This window comes from Triticum urartu, chromosome 5A (genome assembly GCF_056163025.1).
Source record: "Triticum urartu cultivar PI428250 chromosome 5A, HENAU_Tu73, whole genome shotgun sequence".
In the NCBI taxonomy this organism is placed as follows: Eukaryota; Viridiplantae; Streptophyta; class Magnoliopsida; order Poales; family Poaceae; genus Triticum; species Triticum urartu.
Window position 1 is genome coordinate 635,915,572 of NC_141877.1, and position 12,835 is coordinate 635,928,406.

Sequence of the window (12,835 nt, forward strand, 5' to 3'; positions counted from 1 at the left end):
GCATCAGTGACAAGTGTAGGATTTAAATCTTAGTGGATTGATTCAACCACAAGGAACCTAACCTCTGAGCTACAATTAGTTCGCGGAGCGAGTCACGGTTGCAATAGGTGCATGACTTGGGCCAGAGTGTCTCCAGTAACACACCCAAAAAATACCTTGAAACCTCAAAACTGAAATTTTGTGTTATTTCCCTACAAACTGGCTCAGACACAAATTTAAATGGAGCGAAACAATTTGGGTAGGCAACCAAATTTTGTTACTAAGGCCAATTTTTTTATCCAGCCTATCACGCCACCCAAAAGACCAAAATCAGCCACGAGAAAGGCAAATGTCACTACATGAAACTTCCTAGGCGTCCCATCCGCCTCCATGGTGACCATCGTCATCGCCACTCCCACAGCAGCCCCGACACCCGCCACTACCCCGTCGGCCGATCTGCTCTTAAGATCCACGTTCCTGACATGTCTCTCTGGGCTCCTCACCTCGCCCCAGCGTCCCGTGCATCCCATCGGCCAACACATCGCAGCCATCACCGCCGCCGAAGTACCGGGGCGTGAGGCTTCGGCTATAGGGCAAGTGGCGACTGAGATCCGTAACCCAAACACGAATGCATGTGTGTGGATTGGCACGTTCACCGTAGCAAAGGAAGCGACACGTGGTACAACATCATGGCACTCTGCTTTCTTTGGGTGCTTCCCTGCAATGTCGGCTTCGCGGCCGCTATCGTGCCTCCTGTTAAGGTCGTCCCCTGAGCTGAGGATAAGGACCATTGCTTGGCCGAGGCGTAAGTCACGGCCAAGCGCGCCAAGGAGCAGAGCGAGCGCAAGTGCCACGAGCTTGCCTGCCTCAAGGCCGAGCGTGAGAAGATGTTCGACGAGCTTGAGGAGGATGATGAGATGTTTGACAACAGCGAGGCCAGACGCTACGACACCTAGTTTTAGTCGTAGTGTAGCTAGTTTTGGTCTCAATGTTGTGGTAGGGATGTTTAATTGTGATTGTATAAACCTAAGAGAGTCATCTCCACTAACTTATTTATCCCAGCATCAAGCATGCCACCTCATCGTACAATTATGAATGAGATAAGACTCGCCTCAATCCAACTGTATATGGAAAAATCCATTTAATTCTTCTACTTATATCGATAAATATTGTTACAATTATACATAACAAATATGTATTTTTAACTTTGGTTGTCATATTATGAACCTAAATTTTCATCAACCAATTCTGGTATCCTCTAGTTTATACATGTTTTATGTATAATGTGCAGCGGTTGTTTAATTACGCAATGAAATACTCACTCCGTCCCAAAATAAGTGTCGCTGATTTAGTACAACTTTGTTAATTAGGTTATGAAAATATGGGTATGCAGAAAAAAAATGTAGGCAGCTAAAATTTCTCTCTCCTCCATCCAAAATGGATTTGGGTAGCAAAATTTTGATCTGCTATTGGAGATGTTGTGGAGAATCTTCGATCGTTTTCATACTGAGCCACGGATGATGTTACAGTTGTCGCCAAAGCCCGGCCGGGGACGCAACATGTTGAACGAGCGGCGAGCGGCCCAGGCGGGCGTGGCCACGAACTCCCTCATCCCAACCACGCCCACACGTTTTTTATCTACTTTCCCCTCGATCGGCCTTGAGCCCTGAGCAACAGGATAGCCCGGGTCACGGGAAAACACCAATCCGCCGAAAAAATAACGCAGGGGCGAGTGAGAAAAAAAAAAGAGAACGGATGCATCCCGTGTCGACGCAACGCCTGGCGCCCGTCCCCAGCGCCAACGCCAGCGCCAACCACCAGCGCGCGCTTCTCCCGCCGTCTCCTCTGCAGCTTCGGCCACGGACCAGCACCAGGTCCTCGGCGTCCGCCAGATCGGCGCCGCGCGCCGTCTCGCCCGCGACCCCAATCACCGCAGCCGCCAACGACCCGGACGCTGGCGCGCAGCCAGGTCAGTTGCCAGCCACCATGAACTAGCTCCTGTCTTTTGACTTTCAAGACAATGGGTAGGGTTACGCCATGCCATGCCACGACTGAACTGCACACTGAAACTTAGTCCGTGCTTGCGCAGATAAGTGGGCGGAGTTCGCGGCGCGGGTGTCCGGCGAGTGGGACGGCTTCGGCGCGGACTTCACGGTGGCCGGCGAGCCCGTGGAGCTGCCGGCCAACGTGGTCCCGGACGCGTACCGCGAGTGGGGGGTCCAGGTCTTCGACTGGCAGACGCAGTGCCCCACCCTGGCCGACCCCGCCGCGCCGGGCGCGCTCCACTACCGCCTCGTCCGCCTCCTCCCCACCGTCGGCTGCGAAGCCGACGCCGCCACCGTGCACACCTCCCACCAGCGCCACGTCTCCTCCGCCACCGCCTTCACCTACAGCGGCGGGGGCTCCTACGTGGCCACGTGGCCCAAGGGCCCCTCGGCCGTGCTGGAGGTGGAGCACTGCATCTGCCACCCGGACAACGCGGAGGTGCGGGTCAGGCTGGTGCAGACGGTGGCGCTGGCCAAGGACGCGGCCCGGCTGCGCGGCGTCAAGGTGTTCTCCGAGCAGTGGTACGGCCCCTACCGCAACGGCGACCAGCTCGGCGGCTGCGCGCTCCGCGAGTCCGCCTTCGCCGCCGGTGAGAGGCTCGCCGCGTCGGAGGTGGCGGGGCAGTGGGAGAGCGCCGCCAGGTTTTCCGGCGCGCTGGACCCCGTGACGGTGAGCATCCTCCTGCAGCACGTACCGCACAGTCCATCGACATCGAAGATAGCCGTGCGTGACACTGACATGTCTGGTGTGCAGGGCAAGTTCGCGGGGCTGGAGCCGGATCAGGAGCCGCGGAGGACAGCGAGGGACGGTGCCGGCGTGGTGACGCTGCTGCCGAAGCAGCTGTGGAGCTCGCTCAAGGTGAGCGGCGACGGCGAGGACGGCGAGGTGGTGTGCGAGGTCGGGTGGCTGCTGGGCCACGGCAGCGCGGTCACGTCGACGTGCGTCCTCTCTAGAGACGGAGACGTCAAGGTAAATATTGTGTCACTTGCTGCTACTGCGAAAATAAAACTCCTACAGTTCTTTCTTAATACTGACCGTGCTGCCTGGCTCGTGTGTAGGAGATAGCTGCGGCGCAGGAGACCCGGGTGTCGGAGGCCACCTGACCTGCGGCAGCCACTGCCAGGACCTCTTCAGGTTTCATCACATCTTTACATAGAAAGTGAAGAAAAATATACTTACACATCTAGAATAGCCATACTCATACTGTAAATCTGCCATCTAGTACTGAACAAATTGGTCTCTGCAAAATCATGAACTGGTGTGGTGTGCCAGCCCTTTGTTGCCCTGGCTTACCAACGACAGCCAGAGCTTCTGGGCCTGCTTGATTATGATCTGTGCAGATAGATTCATAATTTTAGAAATTAAAACAGTACTAACTACCAAGACCAAACTTGGGGAATATGACATTTCATGAAGACAAGTTTTTCATTAGACACAAAGTACACAACTGATCACACAAAGAACAAACGAACTTGACGCACGCCCTCTTACTTCCACCTGCTGGATAGCAGCCAGTCTTGCAGTCATATGAACCAGGACACAACTACTTACTATATGGAACCCACGACGCTGTCTCTCACAATGACTGTACTGCTAGCTAGACCAGCTTATTTTCGATAAATGCCGCCGAAAGAATCGACCTGTTCTCTTACAACCCAATTTGGGTTGTGGACATAATGGCAATGAGAAGAGAACAAAATCTGTGCATTAATGTACTTGAGCTGCATCTCTCAAGGTCACATTCAGACTGGTTTCCATTGTTGGACGTCCAAGTCCAATATTGCCACCATTAGCGTTGCCTTGCATCATGGCTACAAATTCGGCATAATCAATTTGACCGTCCTGAAAAAAAAAAAAGATAATGCACATTCATTAGATTCAGTTGGTTTCTGACAAACAAATCAGCGGTGATGTAGGTCATGCTGAAAGTAACACTATAATTTTTCTCATAGTATTATCCAGCTAAGATCACTGTTACAAAGTTGACATTTAAGTAGTAATGAGTTATTATTACTATATTATTATTTTTGCAACATTATGCAGATACCAAAGTCTGTATTGTAATCCGAGATCTATGTGTTCCGTGCTGTTGCTATATAGATTTTGTTTTTCCTTTGAGCTGTTGAGCCACTGGGTATTAGGCGTAGCTGGTGGTAGATACCCAATGCCACCAAGGCCAAAGGTACAATTTCACAAGTTAAATGGGTCTTAGAATTAAGACCCGCTGCAGTGGGTATCAAAGATGCAAGTCCCAAAACACTATACATGTCTAAATTGACTAAATATGCCTAACACTTTTGCGACTGTTTGCTGTCGCAAAAGTGTTACAGGTTCTTCATGAGTCAGAACCACAGTTAAATGATACTAACAATTAACAGGCATGCCATGATATTTTAGATTGCGATAATCGACTTACATTGTTCTGATCGGCCTCTAAAATAATCTCTTCAAGGAGAGTGCCTTCCATGTTATATTCTGCACAGGCTCGTTGAAGCTTGTCGACTGTGATATAGCCACTGCCATCTTTGTCAAAATATGTAAAAGCTGCCTTCAAGTGTTCTTCCCGCTCTATCTTGTTTAGAGGCATGGTTGCAGCAATAAATTCTTCATAGTTTATGGTTACATCAGTGTCTGTATCAGCCTGAAAAAGGTTCAGACAGATTAGATGAAGTAGGACAGCAATGCAGACAATATCCTACCAACAAATCAAGAAATGCATGTTATTATATTATTGCTGCATACTATATATGTACAGCTTAGGCGTTTTTCATTAAAAAAAATGCCATATGTCATCACAGCAATGATATCTATTGATTAGGCCTTCTCCAACAGAGGATATCCCAGAACCAATAAGAATTGAAGAATAGTGTGTGGTGGCTAAACAGTGTTTGAAGCAGGAAAATATTACACATTCCACACATATTGGACGAGCCTTCGTAATAATCAGAGGCACACACTTACCGCTTCCATTATATCACAAATCTCGGTATCCACCAATTCGTTGCCATATCTTGTCAGACCTTTCCTAAGCTCACCAAAAGTGATTACGCCTCTATTTTTTATGTCCACTGTCTTGAATAATTCTCTTAATCCAGCAATCTCCTCTTCTGAAAGACGCTCAGCTATCACCTGGAAGCATACTAAGTGTCACAGAAGAAACAGGGCCGTACTGTTTACAAAATTGATAGATGCAGGACATAATGAAACAAATTAAATTCCAGCATAGGGCCTAACCCACACAGTTGAATGCCAAAAACAAAAGCATATTCCCTTTCCGCAGCAGGAAATTCATGTAGTGAGACTAAAGCAGCAGCTCAAATGAACTTGCTTGCATGGCAGCAATAGAATCCATCCATGACCAATGGCATGTTCGTGTGAACTGTAATGTCAATTGATGATTCACAGTAACTATGTACGTGCCTTAAACTAACATATTATAGGAAAATCCAAACAAAACAGAGCCATGATCCATGAGATCATTATACCACATAAAGTTAATATTCTACCAAGATTTCAACTATTACCCTTGTAAAGACAAAGATGTGAAATGGAAAAAATTGCAGAGAAAACTCACTCTCAGAGCCAATTTCTGTAGATTGTTCATTGCAGAGAACCGCTTGAGCCGAGAGATAACACTAGGATCCAAAACTCCATCAGTGGCCATCCCATTTTGGCAGATCCAGGGATGCCCTGGCATTAACATATAATTGGTAAACAAGTACAAAAGGAAAATGTTTGTGACTACTAAAACAATTTGCAAGGGTGAAGAAATAAATAAAATATACTTACGTAGCACTTCATGGGCTTTCAAACGCTCTGAAGGGCAATTGCAAAGCATCTTTCTTATAAGATCCTTTGCACTGTCAGATATCTTAGGCCAGGGGTCTGATTCCAAATCAAGGTGCCCCTTCAGAACTGCATCAAATATGCCTTTCTGTGTATCTGATACAATCAATATTAATCATTTTAGCAATTCCAGGAAGACAGTAGACTCAAATTTAACACCAGAGTTTAAAGAAATCACCTGCCCAAAATGGTGGAACCCCACTTAGCAATACATAGAGTATCACTCCAGCTGACCACACATCCGATTCTGGCCCATAGCGTTTGTGCAACACCTCAGGAGCAACATAGAACGGGCTGCCAACTAGCTCACTGAAAACCTGGCCTGAATTGGTAAATTAGCAAAGTTAATAAAGAAAAACAATAATTTATTCAGAAAATAACAACACTTAACACATGGGATGGGTACATATAATGCAGATACATGCGAATATGATGAGGTAGAAACAGAGTTTCATTTCAATTTGCCTCATCCTTGTAATAAGCAGTAATGATAAGCTAATATTCATATGTGTTGTTGAATCAACAAGATATACAAACTCCTGTTAGTCAACATTCAGGCCATTTTGTTATATACTAGTTTGAATTTTGAAGTGGCGGCTTGTATATAGATCGCTAAGGGTGCAGCAGGAATGTAACTGAATGTGTCTGCCTTTCAGTGTCAACAAAATATTACACAGCAAAAAAGGCAGAAAAACAGTATGGCATTTATTTATTGCTTAAAAAGATGTCCCTGTACATGCATCGAAATTCAATACCATACCTGGCTTGAAGTAGACGGATAGGCCAAAATCAATTGCTTTTATGGACAGGTCATCATCTTTGTCAAGGAGGAGGAAATTTTCCGGCTTGAGATCGCGGTGCATCACACCAAGTGAATGGCACATAGCCACAATGCTGACAACAATTCTTGTAATCTCTGCAGCCTTCATCTCACTGTAACGCCCGTTCCCCTGAATTCGGTCAAATAGCTCCCCGCCAGGCAAGAGCTCCATCACAATGTGGACCGCCTGCACGTCCTCATAGACATCCTTGATCGAGACAACGTTCTTGTGTCCCGACAAATGGTGCATTATCTGAATCTCACGGCGCACATCCTCGACATCCACCTTGGTGATGAGCTTGCGCTTGAGGATGGTCTTGCACGCAAAGTCGCACCCTGTACTTATCTCGGTGCAGAGGTACGTAGTCCCAAACTGGCCCTGCCCAAGCTTCCGGCCAAGGATATAGTGCTCCCTTAGGTCCGCCGTCTTGCGCCCGAGGACAGAGATGGATGTCGGATCCAACCCTTGCCTCAGAATACCAGCGGCGGTGGGCCTAAATGAGTCAGCATCGGGCCAGGGCTTGTCAGATTTCTTCAAGTCTGAGTAGCTATCATCTTCAATCCCATCGGCATACCTGGAAGCAGGATGCTCCCTCGGGAACCGGTTGTAGTAATCGTTCCCGGGGGTCCCATTCTGATTGCCCATCGCAATAACACCACCCTCGGCAGGCTGAAAGTTCCCAGTCTCTCACAATTGTTAGATCCTTAAATAGCCAGAGAAACCTGGAGAACTGGTAGAATTTCTCGCCGAGGAGGAAATCCTGAACCTGACATTTCACAATAGGAAACTTGATCAGTAACCCATGGGTAACACTGGACGGCAAGCAAAACTAAAATTTAGAGGAAGCCAGTGGAAACCTTGGGGATTGGCAGGAATTCCCTCCCGACGGCGTCTCTCCTCTTGCGCGAGGAGATCTCCGGTGTGAGGGCTTCCAGCACAGGGCCTGGCGCGCTAAATAGGCCAAGCTTCTCTGCTCCGCACTACACGAAATCCAACTAAACCCCACGCGAAACACGAGGCCTCCGCCGCCCCCGCACACAAGACCAAACCCTCGGGGCTGGAAGAGTTCCTCCCGAAGGCAGCTTTTTCGTCCGCAAAGCTCCCTCCGGCAGGAAATCCCCACGCCGAGGGTCTCCAATGCCGCACACCTGGCCGCGACCCGAACCGCACAGCCGCAAACAGCTGGACCCGACCACGGATCGGCGGAAACCGACGAGGAGCAGCTGGACGGCGGCTGGCCGCACGGCGAATCTGGCCCGCGGAGCACGAAATCTCCGCCGGACGGACGCGAAACCGGGGCGCGCACGGGGACGAGAGGGCCTTACGACGGGCGGCGAGCTGGACGCGAGCGAGCACGGGGAGGATCGCGCCGAGGGTGCTGGCACGGATTCTCGTGTTCCCGAGGGGCCAAAGCGCAAAACCGGTGGGTGGAAAAAATGCAGAGAGGAGAGAAGAGGAGGGCAGGCGGGGGAGGGCCACTATTTATAGTCCGGCCGGGGAGGGGGGTAGGTGCGACTCTCGGCGGAATTTCGCAGTCAAATTATTTTCTTTTCCTTTTTGGAATTTCGCAGTCATTTTGATTTTCTTTTTAGAATTCGGCGGTCACGGTCCAGGACCTTTTTTTTTCTCCTCGAAGCCGACAGAAACCAGGGGCTTTGCCAAAAAAGAAGACGGAAACCAGGGGTGGTAAAAGTGTTTGGCCTTTGGCGGCATGAGACGGCGCCGGCGGACTCCGTCACGTCCGTCACGGGTCACAAACGGTGTGATCTCCTCCGTGGATTTCTCTTCTTTCTAGAATAGAATTGGTGTTTTTGGTTTGGTTTGGTTTCTTTATCCGCGGTACAAATCAAATCAAAGTTAGCGTGTCTCACTCCTCCGATCAGTGCTTTGGTTATTTGCACGGCAAGTCAAAGTTTTTTTTAGAAAAAAAACAAGGGCAAGTCAAAGTTGAGCTGTGCTCCGAGACGGCTGTGCAAGCGTGTTGTCCCGTTTGGAAATGAAATTGGGAAACTACGGCGGTGGATTGCACTTGCAGAAGATTGTACTACTGGATGAAGTAGTGCTTGTTTTGGAGGTTGGAGTTGCTGGCTGTCTACTTTGGCTCAAACTTCTGCTTCCCCATTTTGGAGCGAACATTTCTGCTGTGTCGGAATCTCAAGTGTTTATTGCTTTTGGGATTGGATTACAGGTGTCTGACGAGAATATGAGATGATTTGTTTGGATAAGCCAGAATATCAGAGAAAAGGTTATTCCACGATTTTTCCAGTCGCGAAACAAAAATGTTATTCCGTGATTGTTTATACTTTTAGGGAGCCGTGGCAAAGTACAACAAGGTTATTCCACGATTTTTTTTCAGTCGCAAAAAAAAGGTTATTCCACGATTTTTTTCAGTCGCATAAAAAGGTTATTCCTCGATGAGTACTTTTCCTTCTAAATTATTATACTGACCACGTCTGGAAAAAACTATTTAACAACATTTAGTGTATGTGTCAAAGAAATAGTAAGAGCAACTCCAACAATTCCTCTAAAAGTAAACCAACATGTGGTTGAAGGGTTAGGTGGACAATAGTATCCCAGCTCATCAGGTTCAAGTCCTATACTTGACATTGGTGCTCGTATTTTTTTTAAAATTTATTCCAGGCCTTTCGGCTATACATATGTATGAACGTATGCGCCTTAAAAGATAATTCCTCCAAAAACTTATCGTAAAAGTGCTTTTATAGGGTATCTATAAATTTCAGGGGAAGCTTCCTGATAGGTACTTTTATCAGATCTCATAAACTTTTTCTCTTAAACATGATTTTATTTTATTTTTCATTAAACAAAACTAGATAATGACCTAGGGCCCGTTGGTCAGTGACGCACATCACGGCACTCCGACAACATGGCAGTGATGCGACGGCGACACGACACGGCAATTTTTCGGCGAAGCGGCGGTAGCACAATGGCTTTCTGCCGGGGCAACGGTGACGCGGTGGGCTTTTGACGAAGCGGCAGCGGCATGGTGGCTTTTCGGCGACGTGGGTGTCCATGAGGTGGCAACGACGCAATGGTTTTTCAGCGAATCGGCGGCGACATGGTGGCTTTATGGCGACGCGGCAACTGTTCACGAGGCGGCAACGACACAGTGGTTTTCCGGCGAAGCGGCACGGTGGCTTTCCTGCGACGCGACAGTTTCAGGCAGTTACCTTGTGCCAAAAGTTTACAGGAAGCAAGACTTCATCTAAACCGAAGCAAAGTTGAGATCAAATTTACATGATTGTGTAAATTCAATTCACATTTACAGGATTTGTTGGAGATGCTTTTGTGCCGAAACTTCTCTTAAACGGTAGTTATTTTACAAATACGAGGTCTGTTGGAGTTGCTATAAACTAATTGTTTGTTTGTTCAGCTGATCACCCTCATTCTATCCTCTTTTACCATGGTGCTCCATCACCTTCCACTGTGACGATGTCGCCTCTGGTTGGACCATCATCCCCTCCAACCATTGGCGTCGGCATTCCTTCTGGAGCTCCACTTTTGCAACAACACCGACCCTCATAGCATGTGCTTCAGAACTGCAGTCATCGCCATAGAACTCTTGAATCGGTCTGAAGCGCCTGACACCAAATGTCCTCAACGCTTCCGCACGGCGAGAAATTTTAACCTCACCGTGCCTGATGTGGCAAGAATCTACGCCAGAGCTCACTCCGTCCCATTGGACAAGCTAGAGAAGAAATAGGGCCCGAAAGATCCAATAGAGATGAAGTGTCGTCATCTATCCAAACACCTCCTCGCAAGAAGAAAAAGGAAAAAAAAACTAACCCAAACTACTAGTTGGAGCCAAGGCACCAGGATGCCCCTACTCGCCACTGACCGTCTCAACGGCAAGTAGTGGAAGGTGGATCCACAGGCTCGCCGACGAAATTTGGAAGGAGTGGGTGGCCTAGGCACCACAGTCGACAGAAGGAAAGAGAAACCATGACTTGAAGAAAACTTCTTAAAGTTTGACCAAGTTTATATAGAGAAAACTCTTAATATCCACAAACATTTACAATATGAAATCTATTTCTCTGGATGTGTGTGCATATATATTTGGTATTTGAGATGTAGTACATGTTTTTTTAGAAAATAAAATTTTCAAAGCCTATAATTTTGAGAAAAATCACACGAAGGGAGAGGATTAGTACGAATGTAGTACGACACGCGTGTGCTGTCGCGGCTCCAAGTCAAGCTGTTTTTTTTAGGGTCCCAAGTCAAGTTGTTGGGTGGACGGTGCCGGTCGCCCTTGGGGCGCACGAGCGCGAGGCGCGTTTTCAGCTTGCTGGACACGTACCGCCTGAAGCCCTCGCGAGCCGCGACGGCCACATGCGCCGGCTGGACTCGATCGAGCAGCGGGGACAGAGCCACGCACACGGCCACATGGTCCGGTCTGGTCTGGTCTGGTCTGGTCTGGTGGTGTACAGCCGTCACAACGCGCCATTCGCTTCCCGTGAATCTACGCACAGGCTAGCATCGAGCGGGTCGCGGCCTGACGGCCTCGAACCGACCGGCGCCGCGTCGCCGCCCCGCTCTCGTGCCGATCTCGGCCACGCGACCCGGGACGGGTAACGTGAGGGAGGCACGGTTAGGCCGCCGTCGCCGTCGGGACACGATCGGGCCAGGGGTCGCTCCGCCCGCTGCCACCTTTCCACGAGCCATCCGTCGATCGCGATCGTCGATCTGCTGGACCTGAAAGGCGGTGACGGGGCGATCTGAACCCACACCACAGCGACCGCGAGGTCGACTCGAGAGGACGTGACGTGACCCAGACTCTGCGCACGGCGCACCGCATTTGCTGCGGTGGAGACGGATTATTATTACTTCTGGAAACCGGAGTGCACAGATGACTATTGCACAAAATGATAGGGGAAATTAGGTGGATACCGAACGCTACGGCACGAATAAGCTTCTCGAGTAAAGGAATGGTCTACTGTAAAGTGCGGTGCGGTGCGTTGTGCGTGATGTTGATGTGCACCTATCCCTCCGATATAAAGAAATGCAAATGGGCGACGTACGTCCGGTGCCTTGGAAAGGTTTGGCGCTTTTTCTAGTACCAGGAAAAGAAATGTTAGGTTCTTGTCTAAAGTAAGAGAAAGTCATGCCTTGTTATTGGAATCCAAAGGTCAATCATATGATCGTATCCGTAAACACATTCTTCCACCGTTATGTGACAGGAGGAGTGATCATTTTAGCCCCGTCTATTTTCTTTTTCTGTTTATGCGGAATAAACGGAACCAATCGTCTTCTTCTCTGTCTTTGCAAAACAAATTCGTGAATTAACTTTTTTGTAAAGCGCATAGAAAACTAAAAAGCAAAGAAGTTACATCAAAATCAGAGGGGGGGGGGGGGGGGGGTCTTCCCTACAAGTTGCTCCATCGCCGGAGCTAGGTTGTCGTTGTTGATCGCAAACAGGGACTCATCAAGGTCAAGGTCCTGCCGGATTGGCGTCGTGGAGAACAAGTCGGCAATGCCGGAAGAGAAGCAGATCCTCCTAGAGCCAGACCTCCATTATTTCTCACATGCCTCACTTTTGACATTGCATGATACACTGACATGATGGATTAGAGGTTTGAGGGTCTAAGGCTGGTCATAGTGGGCAGTAACTTAGACTAGTGTCATGCATATGACACTAGTCTATGTTACTATTTTCATAATGCAAAATAATATACTAATACTGGTATCATAGATGGCTTCATTTATTAGCTCGTAGACTTATCTTGTCTTGAAAAGCGTTATGTTACAGTAACATATTATGTTACCACCTCTTATTAATTACTTGCCACATAAGCAGAATTTTCTCAAAGTGCGCTATGTTACTAGCTAAGTTACTCCCACTATGACTAGCCTAACTACTGAGGGAAGATGTCATCACTGTCTCGTCGACATACCCTGCAAGCAGGGGCGGGCCCAGCTCAGTTTATGGGTATTCAAATGAATACCCATTATTTTGGCAAAAGAAATTCTTATATGCAGTGTGTGTATGTGATAATACATGTACACCCAATCTCGAACCTCACGCGAGTACAAAGGTATGGAAGGGGACCAAACAATTAGTCTCATTTACACAAGACACACATTCATCTCACGGCCGAGTGCACACTACTGCAACGACCACACCAAAA

General features: G+C 48.3%; 2 protein-coding genes across 7 annotated transcripts; one reads left to right on the top strand and one right to left on the bottom strand.

The window, feature by feature from the left end:
* The first annotated feature begins 1,628 nt into the window (after positions 1-1,628).
* On the top strand, positions 1,629-10,038 carry LOC125511272 (glycerol kinase). 5 transcript variants are annotated; one of them, XR_015602988.1, is made up of 6 exons: positions 1,629-1,948; positions 2,069-2,694; positions 2,779-2,994; positions 3,084-3,159; positions 9,416-9,450; positions 9,536-10,038. XR_015602988.1 is itself a non-coding variant. In XM_087522145.1 (5 exons), exons 1-4 carry the CDS (start codon positions 1,735-1,737, stop codon positions 3,126-3,128), a joined length of 1,101 nt encoding a protein of 366 aa, XP_087378271.1. In that variant the 5' UTR covers positions 1,629-1,734; the 3' UTR covers positions 3,129-3,159; positions 9,524-10,038. The 5 variants fall into 5 exon arrangements, 4 of the variants coding, with proteins under 4 accessions (XP_087378271.1, XP_087378273.1, XP_087378272.1 ...); XM_087522145.1 differs by lacking the exon at positions 9,416-9,450 and having other exon boundaries at positions 9,524-10,038; XM_087522147.1 differs by lacking the exon at positions 9,416-9,450.
* LOC125511271 (calcium-dependent protein kinase 7) lies at positions 3,417-8,153 on the bottom strand. 2 transcript variants are annotated; one of them, XM_048676599.2, is made up of 9 exons: positions 7,550-8,153; positions 7,267-7,458; positions 6,632-7,185; positions 6,050-6,193; positions 5,815-5,967; positions 5,600-5,715; positions 4,987-5,154; positions 4,442-4,666; positions 3,417-3,867 (listed from the first exon to the last, which is right to left on the bottom strand). In XM_048676599.2, the coding sequence occupies exons 2-9, from the start codon at positions 7,335-7,337 to the stop codon at positions 3,733-3,735; spliced, it is 1,566 nt and encodes a 521-aa protein (XP_048532556.1). In that variant the 5' UTR covers positions 7,338-7,458; positions 7,550-8,153; the 3' UTR covers positions 3,417-3,732. The 2 variants fall into 2 exon arrangements, with proteins under 2 accessions (XP_048532556.1, XP_048532555.1); XM_048676598.2 differs by having other exon boundaries at positions 6,632-7,458.
* Positions 10,039-12,835: the final 2,797 nt, after the last annotated feature.

Coding starts and splice junctions, on each gene's coding strand:
- LOC125511272 (XM_087522145.1), top strand. CDS start 1,735: ATGCATCCCGTGTCGACGCAACGCCTGGCGCCCGTCCCCAGCGCCAAC. Junction 1,949..2,068: donor GGACGCTGGCGCGCAGCCAG/GTCAGTTGCCAG, acceptor GTGCTTGCGCAG/ATAAGTGGGCGGAGTTCGCG. Junction 2,995..3,083: donor CTAGAGACGGAGACGTCAAG/GTAAATATTGTG, acceptor GCTCGTGTGTAG/GAGATAGCTGCGGCGCAGGA.
- LOC125511271 (XM_048676598.2), bottom strand. CDS start 7,337: ATGGGCAATCAGAATGGGACCCCCGGGAACGATTACTACAACCGGTTC. Junction 5,968..6,049: donor GGTTCCACCATTTTGGGCAG/GTGATTTCTTTA, acceptor TGATTGTATCAG/ATACACAGAAAGGCATATTT. Junction 5,155..5,599: donor TACAGAAATTGGCTCTGAGA/GTGAGTTTTCTC, acceptor GTATGCTTCCAG/GTGATAGCTGAGCGTCTTTC.